This window comes from Calonectris borealis, chromosome 23 (genome assembly GCF_964195595.1).
Source record: "Calonectris borealis chromosome 23, bCalBor7.hap1.2, whole genome shotgun sequence".
Classification (NCBI taxonomy): Eukaryota; Metazoa; Chordata; class Aves; order Procellariiformes; family Procellariidae; genus Calonectris; species Calonectris borealis.
In genome coordinates this window covers 4450927-4462503 of record NC_134334.1, presented here as the reverse complement: position 1 = coordinate 4462503, position 11577 = coordinate 4450927, and the positions used below count along the sequence as shown (strand labels likewise).

The 11577-nt window shown below is 53.3% G+C and overlaps 1 protein-coding gene across 1 annotated transcript in view; it reads left to right on the top strand.

The window, feature by feature from the left end:
* The first annotated feature begins 2307 nt into the window (after positions 1-2307).
* Positions 2308-11577, top strand: part of SAMD11 (sterile alpha motif domain containing 11) — a 126960-nt gene continuing 117690 nt past the window's right edge. The window contains exons 1-3 of the mRNA XM_075172401.1: positions 2308-2509; positions 2876-3684; positions 5258-5349. Of these exons, the coding sequence (XP_075028502.1) occupies positions 2889-3684; positions 5258-5349 (888 nt within the window). The 5' untranslated portion in view covers positions 2308-2509; positions 2876-2888. The remainder of the gene's footprint in view (positions 2510-2875; positions 3685-5257; positions 5350-11577) is intronic.

Here is an 11577-nt window from a genome sequence, read left to right as displayed (position 1 = left end):
CCTGCAGTGGGAAAACCCCATGGCAACTCACCCTTTCCTTTAAAATAAAAGGTAAATAAAAATTCCCTGGGTTAGGAAAGGTTTCATTACAGCTGTTTAATAGGGGCAGACTGGATGGTAACGCAAGGTGATGTTAGGAGATTTGTGTGTGCATCCAAACCACAGAGATCTGAGAAGTCTAGAAGTACTACAGAAGGATTTGCTCCTGGAGGATGAAGGCCATTCTTGTTCTGCTCTCCTGTGACCCCTCCTGGAGGAAGCATGGAGACTTGTCTTTGGAGAAGGCTGCCGCCAAGCTCTCTCTACACTTGGGGATGAAGTTGCCATTAGGAACGGAGGTGGAAGAAAAATAGTAACCCTTATGGCTGTAAAAAAGAAAGAAGGCTTTGAGAAAAAATATCCACTCCCCTGTAAAAAGTGAAAAGAAATCAGCCTCATGAAGCCAAGTTACAAAGGAGATGGAGTCAAAGGAAGTCTGAAGTAGTTCTCAAGCCTTTGCAGAGAGCTCAGTGCAGTTCTAGGTACGCCAGGCATGAAGGTTTTCTGGGGGCGTAAAAGCGAGCAGTTCTTCTCGCTGTATGGCCTTCTCACCTGACCTCCATCCAGAATCCTCATATACGCTTTCACAGAGAATGCCTGTGTCTCCCAGAGCCTCTTCCAAGCATTTTCCTTGGTTCATTAGGTGATAATAGAAAGTGATTTTTCCCCTGTCATCTTGAGCAATCAGAAGCATTAAGAATAAGAGCCTAAGCCTGAAAGCCTAAATGAGAGGGTTTGATGGCTATGTATATCTGCCTCCTTCATTAGAGCAAGAAGCAAGGATGGCTCCCAGAGCTTGCAATTCTTGAGAATAAACAGGCAAGAAACAAGGATCATGGTCAAGTAGTGTCAAGAGAAAACTGAGGTTTAGATCTTAGATTCCATTCCCAGATCTGCTGATCCCCAGAGAGGCAGTTTCCTCTGCCTTTACTGGTATGAAGCAATAGCTCGTCCCACAAGTGGTCCATTAGTGGACTTTTTGTAGAGAAGGGTACCTATCAGCTGAAAGCTAAGGGGGGCAGAAAACAACACCTGTAAGATCTTGGGCAAATGACTTGGTGCACAAATGTGAACTCGTCACTTGTATTAACCTGTATTCACTCGTAGTGGGACTGAGTAGCTGCATAACCCCAGCATGAGTACAGTGCTCATGTTCTGGATCTCCGCCTATTTATGCTTCAGTTTCTCCACCAGTAAAACGAAGCTAAAAGCAGCTTCCTCAAAAAGGTGCTAGGAGGTGGTGTTCTTTCTCCTTCTCTGTGGGTGCTCTGAGATCATCTGAGAGATGGTGCTGAAGTGGCAGGGGCTATTCTGGCTCAGAAACTACCCTGCTAGCTCTGTCAATGGTCGATTGTCACAACAGCAAATCCATTTCTCACTGTCTGGAAGGCAAGTTCAGCTTGCCACCACCTCCCCTTGTAAGAAAGCAAGTAGTAAGAGGCACACCTTGGGACAAAGCTAAGAACTTTGTGTTGTATTTCTGGGAACTCTCAGACAGAACTCATACAGACCTCTCTCTGTTCTGCCACCTTGTAAGACTTGTGGGGCATATTTCTTGTACTGTGTTTAAGAGGATATTTTTATTTCCCTTCTAGGTAGGATTCTTCCTGCACAGTCGATCCTACTTAGCATCCAAAGGTAGGGAACTCCATCTTGTTGATGTGACAAATCCCTGTAACAACCACGCAACTTAATTTTGGGCCGTGTTGTCCTCTCGGGGCAGTTTCACACGGACCTTGCGCCACGTCTGCCACAGCTCGTAATGGAAAACAAATTTACACCGTGTCTCCTAAGTCCGGAGACGGGACAGGAGAAGGCTCTAGCCTGCTTCCTCAAGGAATAGCTGGTGCAACAGGAGTCTGCCGCGACGCGGCAGGTATTCCTGCGTGGGAGCGCGCCCAGGAATCCGGCGGGACGCGCACCCAGCCGGCAGGGTGCCCGCGTCCCCCGCTGCAGCCCGCCGGGGCCGGGGGGAGCCCCCGGGCCGCCCCGCCGCGCTGGCGGCTCCAGGCGCGGCGCTGGCCCCGCCGTCCGTCGCTCACCCCCTCTCCCGCCGCCGGCGCGGCGCTTGCAAGCGCCTCTGCTGTTTAAATGGGCCAAGTTAGAGAAGCGGCGGCGGCGGCGGAGGGAAATCTTGTTTGGTCAGAGTCTCTGAACTACACTGTGACTTCTGAGCACAGATCAATATCTGTCTGTCCCGGCTCGGAGGGGAGCCCGGCCCTGTAGCCCAACATAGCGAGGCATTTAGGGTCTGGGGGCAGCGGCTAGGGAGCGCGTGCCGTGCCGTGGCACGAGCTCGCGGGGCTATAAATGTCTATGTCTGTGTGTCTCTGTGCGTGTATATATATACATAGATATATGTAACGTAATACCGTGTTTTTTAAAATTTTGTGCAGGAGTGGAAATTAAATATCAACTCGCAGTGATCATAAAGCCTTCGGTGGGAGCGGGGCGAGTCTGCACTTTGCAGGTGAAGGTGGGCGGCCCCCGGGAAACTTCTCCGCCCGGGTGTCTGGAGCCCCGCGGGCAGAGCCGGGAGAGCCGGCACCGTCCGGGGGCTTCGTCCTCCCCGCGCCCGGCGGGCGCCGGCGGGGGAGGGGAGGGGAGGGAATCGCGGAGCGGCGGCGGGGGCGCAGCGTTTAATTTTAATTATTGCATATAAATAAATAAACCAGGTGTCAGTTTAAAGGAAGGAGGGGGGGGAAGGGTGAAAAGGGGCTGGGTGGGCGGCGGGGAACCCTCCAGCCTGGTGAGAAGGTGGGTCGATCTAGGGGAATCAATAAGCTTTTTTTTTTTTTTTTTTTTTTTTAAACCAAAATAATGTCTACGGCAGCAGAGACCTCTCCGAGATGTCAGGTATTAGTCCGGAGGGGCAGATCTGCGAGCCACACAGCAGCTCCCGGGTCTACGGTACATTAGCCTCTCCGTGGGAGAGGGATCCCAGACAGCTCTGCTGGGGAGCCAGCCCAGGAGATTTGTTAGCGGGCTGCTCCGGGGGATACCAGCCACCTCCGGCACCCGAGCGCCAAAGGTGCTTGTGTTGCTGCTGCTGCTGCTGCTGGCGCATTTCATCCAAACTCCAGCCAGAGCGGGGGCAAGTTGAACCGGAGACATTAGAGCCACTGTGCTTTGGAGAGACGAGGGCGCACGGGGAGCGCAGCAGCACCATGCCTGCTATCAAGAAGGAGCGACTTGACAGGGAAGAGATGGCCCTGGCAGCCTTTAACCAGCCCATGGAAACCTTACCTGACTATCTCGCCCCTCTGGCCGCCGCTGCCATTCCGGTGGTAACCCCGCACCCGCCGGCTTACGACCAGATCTTTGCCCACCGCGCGTACCTGGGCTTCCACGAGACCCACCACCCCCACCCCCACCACCCCCACCACCCCCACCACCTCCCCGAGGACCTGATGCTGGAGAGGTTTTCCTCCATCCCGGATTTCCAGCCCTTCTTTGACAACGGAGAGCCTTGCATCGAGGTGGAGTGCGGGGAGAACAAGGCGCTGCTCTACATCAATAAGTTGTGCCAGGGGAGCAAAGGACCCTCTATCCGGTACCGGGGAGAGTGGCTCACCCCCAACGAGTTCCAGTTTGTCAGCGGCAGGGAGACGGCCAAGGACTGGAAGCGCAGCATCAGGCACAAAGGTAAAGGCACCGCTCGCCACTCGGCTTGTGCCGGGGTCCCCACGCTGCTCTGCTCGTCCTTAGCATCCTCCCTCTCGCCCCCGTGCTTCGGGAGCAGGATCCAAGGGGGAGGCTTACCGCCTGTTAGCGTTCGCGCGGGGGAGAGCTCAGGACCTGATCTCCCGTGGCCGTGCCCCCCTCCCCCGCGGACCCCCGGTGCCTCTCTCTACCGGATCCCCTCGCCAAGCGCCCCGGTACCGGGCTCTGCGGAGAGCGGCGAAGTTTTCCGAGCGGTTTGGGAACAGTTGCTTTGGGGTGGGGGGGTGTGTGTGCGTGTGGGGGGGCTCCTCTCTTTGGAGAGAAGTTTCGTTTCGCGCGGGCAGAGGTTTGAACACCAGGCAAATTGCGGGGTGCGGGGTTAGCGAGCGCCCCGCGGGCACGCCGCGCGTGGGGGCGGGCGCCACTCCGCGCCCCGCGGCTCTCCTCCGCGGGGGGCGGCCGGCGGAGGCGCGGAGCCGCCCGCCCGAGCGTGCCGGCGGCGGCGGGCAGAGCGGCGGCGCCGCGGGGAGCGGCAGCGGGCAGCCCCGTCGCGCCGGGTGAGGACAGGCACCGGCGGGGTGGCGGGCGGGGCGGAGGGGGGTGTTCCCCTCGCAGCTGGGTGGCGCGGGACCTCCGCGGCGCTGGCGGCTGCTGACGGGAGCCTGCCCTGCCTCCCTCCCCTCCCCTCCCGCCCGCGGTGCAGCCCGAGCCAGCGCCGCAGTCCCGGCAGCGGGGCTGGCGCGGCGGAGCTGCGGGTGCAGGCGGCAGGTGGAGAGCGGGGAGCCGGCTGGCCCTGCGGGCCGGAGGAGCGGGGGCCGGGGAGAGCGGGGGTGGGGGCCGCGGGAGAGGAGAGCCGATGCGACACGTAATTAGCTGAGAGCTGGAGGTGTCAGCCCGGGGGTCTGAGGAGCTATTAGGAGGTGACTGACACCTCGCCTTGTTTATTGATCGCCAGAGAAAAGGGGAATAACTTCGGGGGCCGCGCTAATTGTCATTACTCCACTCATCTCTTCTGTTTCTTTTATTACTGGGCTCCGGGCTGCCTTCAGGAAATCTCAATTCCTCTGGGGTGAGTCAGGAGGACTGAGGTGAAATGGACGGAGGAGCAGGGGGGAGGCGCCGAGTGGGCTGCCCCGCTCGCATGGCCGTCCCCCGGCGTGGGGCTGGCTGCGCGGGCGGCGTGGGCAGCGCGGAGCCCCGCGGGGGTGCGCGCAAGTTGCGTGGGCTGGCCGCCGCGCCCGGGCTGCGGGGCTCCGGGTGCGCCTTCTGCCCCGGCTCTCTCCAGGCTGCGGGAGCGTTGGCACCAAGGTTAGGCAGGGGCTGATGAGGGCTGCGGCGGTGCTCCTTTCCACGGTTATCTGCAGGGGAGAAAGTTCGATGAAGGGGCAGGCGGGGGGGGGTGGCTGCTGGTAGGCAGGCAGGCAGGCAAGGGGAGGGGTGTTTGTATGGAAGGAGACGCGTGCTTCCCCCCCCAACCTTTCCCTAATACTTTCCTTTTATAAAGGCGCTGATCCTTTTTCTTCTTCTTCTTCTTTTTCTTCTCCTCTGCATCCAGGGAAAAGTTTGAAGACTCTTATGTCCAAAGGAATCTTACAGGTACATCCTCCAATCTGTGATTGCCCTGGGTGTCGAATTTCGTCTCCAGTGGTAAGATTATTGTTAAACTATGTGCTTTAGTTAAGACATCTCCCCTCTCCTCCGCCTCCTTCCCTTAAAAAAATCCCCTTGCTTCTGTGATCATGCAACCGTGATCTCTGAGGGCTAGGAACTGTCAGTCATTGAGTCTTTGCCAGAGCACTGCTTGCACTGCGAGTGTACCTGCGGTCTAGTTAAAGGCTAGCAGAAGAGGAGTTTGCAAACAGCAGATGGGAAAAGCAGTGTTTGACCTGAAGGATGCAACACACAGTGTGATTGTAAGGTTTTCAGGGGGAGCTCTCTATACGCAAACGGCAAATCATTCAGCAGCCTCTTCCCTGTTCTCATCCCTTCATTTTTGTGTATTGTGCAGCGGTGTAAAATGGCTAAATAAAGCAAAAGGGAATTATAATTGCACCCACGTGTTAGAACAGCCACAGTTTACAAACCATTAGGGATTTTTTTTAGGTAAGCTGAAGGAGGAACAAGCTCATCTTAAACAGTTACAACTTTTACAACATTCACGTCATAGATCACAGTTATTGCTTTTATAGATGTTTTCTTCCCAGCTTTTGAGTTCCTTGTGTTTTCTGCTGTCTGCCTTTATCCTGAGACTTTCAAAATCTCTATATGATATCAACATTTTCATAAAAAAGATGTTGATGCTATAAATAAAAAGCTGCTGAAATCATAGTAAAGTAAGGCATTAAAAACAGTTCATCATGTGTAAAAATAACCATAAAATACAATAACATCTGAACGGGACAGCAAAGCTGTTGCGGAACTAAAGCAGGTCTTGGTCTGAAAAAACCACCATGACTTAAAACATTGTCAGTAGCATCGCGGAAACAGATGCGGCTGGAAATTTATGTACTTTTATCCACTGAAATCAACCCTTTTTTCTTTTACTGTTTCCTTGAGATCAAATGTCCAATCTCTTTTCAAATGCAGTATCTTTATGATTCTGCACGACAGAATTGCAAATTTAAATTATTTCTGCGTAGTATATATATGCATGCGTGCTTATGTATACAAATACACACATTCACATGGGAAGGGGCTTAGAGCAATAATCAACAGTTACATAAGTTAATGTGAAGATACCACCTCTGTGATGCGAGTCTCTTGCGTCTGTTTTGAGTAGCAGCAGTCCGTACCAAAGCAATAACTGCCCATCGAGCTTACGAGTACTAGTTATGTTGCAGCATTGCCGTGGTATTTCAAACCCAGCAAACCAGATAGATTGAGACCTGGCTTTTCCAATGGACTCACGTCGTTTCTCTGCGTTTACGGGGCAAAGTGCGATGCGGTGTAATAAGCTTTCTCCAGTTTTGAGTTTTGCGTGTGCTGTAGTTACCAATCGTGCGGATCAGAGGCCAACAGGCAGAGATCTGCAGACCACAGTGATATGCCACAGTTGCTGGTGGTGTTGAGAAGTGTCTGGCCAGATGACACTGTCTACTGGTCACTTTCTGGGTACCAAGTTGCATTAGGTGGTAGCCAAAACGACACACTGCATTTTTAATAGTTGCACAGGGAAACTATGCATTTACAGATGGGAAGGCAACTCTGCATGAAACAAGTGTCTTTTAAAATAGAACTGAATTTGAGAAGTTCAGCTAGAGGAAAAGAGAGGTTGGTATAGTTTTGGGAAAGGAGAAAGAAACCCTTCTGGACTTGCCTCCTCCCTCTTCCCCAGCTGTATAAATTAGTTAGAGGGGGTTCTGGTGTCAGAATTTGCACAGCAAGGACAAACCCCAATGAGAGCTTTTATCAGAACTCTCTTTCTCAGTGCTTACTGCATTTTCTGTGCTGTAATTAGAACATATACCTGACCAAACGACAGTTTCACATTTTGAACCTGAAGTCTTTTGGTAGTGCCTTGTCATAGCTACATGCACTACGCATTCAAAACAGTTACACAAGAAGGAGGATTAAAAATCAGGCACAGTTTACCTTTCCCCATTTAGGGATCACCGATTTAAGCACCACTGAGATCAAAGGACTGTTTCTCCTCAAATGTAGAAATGCTTTGTGTTTTATAGTAAGTAGAGACTTGCAATGCTTGGGTCCTTGTGCTACTTATGTTATCACATGGGGGTATGGAGACGGGGAGCTGGTTCTGTCAGCAGCTGGTTCTACTGATCCGAAATCAGTCCTTGGACAGCGGGAATAGGCCAGAAAAACTCAAGCATTGCCTTTGTAACGGGGAAAGCCAGCTGCTTGTAGGCATCTGCATCTTCCCCCATCTGCTCACTGCAGACAGAAAAGGAAGCGCCAAGCACCCGGCCCGGCTCTTCCTTCGGGAAAGGTTACATCCAATTTATCGAGCCCTGCCACCCCTGTCCAATCAGGCTGGTAATGTCAGGGGCTTTAATCAACAGCAGCGATTGTTCTGAGGCCCAGTCTGGGTCTCTTTTGGGGTGGGGGAGAGGAGGGGTTGATGTGGAAAGGAAATTGCATCGTGCCACAGAGCCGGGTTGGAAAACACGTCTGAGGAACCAGAGCCGAGCCTTGCGCGACCCCCCCGAGCTGACTCGTTACCAGCTGGTCCGCTCCCCGCAATAAAACCGAGCTCGGCGGGCGGGACGCCCCCGGTTCCCAGCCCCCGTCCCGCCTCGGCGAGCACCGACACAGCCGGGCAGCGGCCCCCGGCCCCCCCCGGCCCGCCGGGGCTGGCGCCGCCCCGCCCGCTCCCCCCGGCCGCGGTGCCGGCGGTGCCCCCGCGGCGGCCGGGGAAAGCGGCGCCCGGCCCCCGCCGAGCTCGGCTCCGCCGCCCCCCGCCGCCCCGTCGCAGCTCGTTTGCTGCAGCTGCAGACAGCGGCCGGCGCCGGGGCCAGCTCCGCCACCGACCGCCGGTTTCCTGCGAGGCGGAGGGGGAGCAGCCGCGTCGCGCCGGCCGCCCTGGCGCCTCCTCCCCCGGGCCGCGGCCGCGGCCGCCCCCGCGCCGGCATCCATCAATCAGCGGCGGGGCCGCCGGGGAGCGGGGCGGGGGGGGGAGAGCCGCCGCCGGCCGGGGGGAAGGCAGGGGGGTGCAGGACGGCCCCTCTGGGCCGCAGGGTCGGTGCGAGCCGGGGGGGGATGCAGGGCGGTCCCCCCGGGAACGGGGGAGTGCAGGAGGCTCCCTCCGGGGCTGGGGCAGGCATCCCCTGTGCCGCTGTGGGGGCTGGAAGGGCAGAGTCATCCTTCCCGGGCCGGGTGTGCAGTCAGCATAGCAGAGGCTTTGGCGGGGAAGGGGTGCCTGCACGGCACAGCGCTGTCTGCTTCCCTCCCCAGCTCTGCAGAGCTGGGGAATGGGGCACTGTACGCTCTCCCCACCCCATATGCTTCTGCAGAGGGACTGTGCCTCCGATTTTCCTGTCCCCTTTTCTTTGTATCCTAGCCTTTGCGCCCGAGACTTTTTAGATCTGGAGGGGAGAAGTGGCACAGGTCTCAGTCCCTTCAATTTTTTTGGAGGCACAGGATGCCAAGCGTTTGCAAAGTAAGTTGTCAGATGTGAACAGGGGTCTTCCCCCATATTTATACTTGTCAATTCTGGGCAGACACAGTTCATCTCGACTGGAGCCCTGGATGGATTCCAGTCTATTCTGGTGAAACCCATTCACTACAGGGTTCCCTCTGTCCCCATCAAAATTCCCTCTGTGCTCCAAATACCACTCACGCATTTGCTCCATCTCCACTTTCAGACCCACAGCCGGGGCTGGTCTTGGAAGCGTGCTCACTGGCAGTGGTCTTTTTAGCCAGCGGGAGGGGGAAACCTCATGATCTTGAGAACAGCACTAAAATCTTTATTGCTCAGACAAAATATCTCAGATTTGCAAAGTCCCGCATTGCATATCCAGGAAAACAGAGGAGAGGCATTCCTTATGATAGATATACTTTGATTGTCTCCCTTATCAGACAGAGCATGGCCCTTATTGTGTTTTTCATACTAGCCATGCTGCCTCTGAAAGTGTGTTAGGACTGGACATTGGCTGCTCCTCATCCCCTTTTCCCATCTTTTCTTGGACAGGGTGTCTGTTTGAAAGGTAGCCCATGTTGGAGTTTGAGTTTTGTTTTTTTTTTTACCCCATCTCCTTCGTTGCATCTCAAGACACATGGTAATTGTGCATAACTTGGTCAATGACAATGGTAATTCATTTGCTTACTGGGGCTGTGTTTTGTTCTTGATTTGATTTATATGCAATTCTTTTTATTTGCTGCTTTTTGCTTTTCGTCGTCATCGTTGTTGTTGTTTTCTTTTGGCGCTCCTGAGGTTAAGGCATTAGTCCAAGACTTTGTCAAGGATGGAAGAAGTAACTATCTTCTTACTTAAAAAAACTGAATGCCAGTAATCAGCAAAATCTCTGTTATTTAGCCCTTAGATTTCTGAGCATTCTCCTGTCTCCCTGTTCCGGAGGTGCAGGGGTGGAAGGCAGCTCTGCATCTCCCCCAAAGCGTGGCTTCGTGTGACTGGTGCTATTGGGTTCTGGCTGCAGCTGCATTCACTGCCCTTCCCCAGTGATGCCACAGGGCTGCTCCGCGGTTTGCCTGGAAAGCCAGGAACAGAGCTGCACAGGGGGAAGGAAGGGAGATCCCTGGGCTACTGAGTAGATCCTTGTGTTGTGGGATCCGAATTCAGAGGCTGGCCCAGAAAGGGGAATCTCCCACACTGGACATGAGTCTTTCAAGAGAACTTTCCTATGAGAAAAGGGCTTTGACTGCTGGAAAATTTAGTTGGCTGCCTGTAGAGGCAGGATTAAGTCTGAAATTGTACTTTCAACTGAATAGATTAGATTTAGGTTCCTTTCTGAGCTGCTGTGGACCTAAGGATTGGAGCTGGAGAATCTTGGGGTTTATGTGAAGGGGACTGTTTTCATAACTTTGCCTTCGTGTCTCTGGGGGCTGCCTTACAAATGTGGAAAAAGCCCCTCTGTAAAGCAGACTTATAAACCTTTTTATCCCCCCAAGGTCTTTGGCACAGTCTGTTGATTTTTATTTGAGGTTTCATGCTGATTTGGAGTGTTGGTTTTAATCCAGCACATTTTAGTTTAGGTTGGCATTTGTTGGAGTTTTTTGAGTTGGTTGGGGTTTTTTGTTTGTTTGTGGGTTTTTTTGTTCCGTTTTGGTTTTTTAATGGACTTCACTCAGGTAATTTTTAGAGTGTGTGTTGCGCTGCAAGCTTGTAAGTTAAACTTGAATGCTGAATGAAAGTTTATTCAAAATCTGTCAGACATCACCTTTATAGAGAAACTGGAGATAAGGTATGTTGTGCTTTTAAATGGGGTGAGACTCACACATCTCATCCGGTGCTGGGGAGAGGTGCTGAGTTTGAGTCCGCAGCCTCAGCTTGCGAGGCTTTCTAATCCGAGGGCGGTGGGAACATGTATGTCTGCTTCTGTCACAGAAGGGTCCCTAAAATCAGCTGCTCTTGGGTCATACAGCACTTCACAGGGGAAAACTGACAGCTTGGAGTGGGAATCGGTGTGGATGTGAGAGGTGCTCCTAAATGTACTCTGCGTTATTCCTAACGGTCCTCAAGCTCAGCTCGTGAACAGGCCACCCTGCAATTGCATGATGTTGTCCACTGTCAGAGATTTGGAAGATGGGTGTTGCACCAATAAAATGACTAGTTATTATTTTATACAGAGGCAGAACAAACCCAGATCAATGGCACCAAGAGTGCCAGCACAATACTGAAGGATTTAATTTTGTGGATTATTAAATACCCTCTGGAAAGGAAAATATTAATTGGATTGCAGTCTTGTGAGCGAACAGCAGAGATGTATAAGCAGCTATGGCTTAGGAAAATAATTTTGTCTTACAGTGGATTTTAAGGAGTTCCAAGTGGGGGAGGTTTGCTATAGTGCAAGAGCTGTAGTGAAGATTTCTGCTGTTCCAGTGAGCAATGATGAGAAACTGAATGCAAAAGGTCTTGCATGATGGAAGGACAGAGGAGGATCCATCTGTGAGTTCAGTTTAGTGTTTGTGAGGTGTTGGTGAATAACGGGCCAAGCTAACCCTCCCTGAAAGAGGTTGAAAGAATATTTATGCCGAGGTTGGCGTGTATGAGGGGTTCTGCTTGGAGTGGGCAAATCTCCTCCTGCTGGGATTCCACAAAGACTGCAGAGGGGGTTTCCTTGTCCCACAGACTTGCGTGGTGGTGATTCCCCGGTAGAGCCAAGACAGAGTGGCGTCGCTGGCACTGTGGCGTTATGTTCTCTGGTGGGCTCAGTTGTAGGAAGAGGCAGCTTCCGAGCC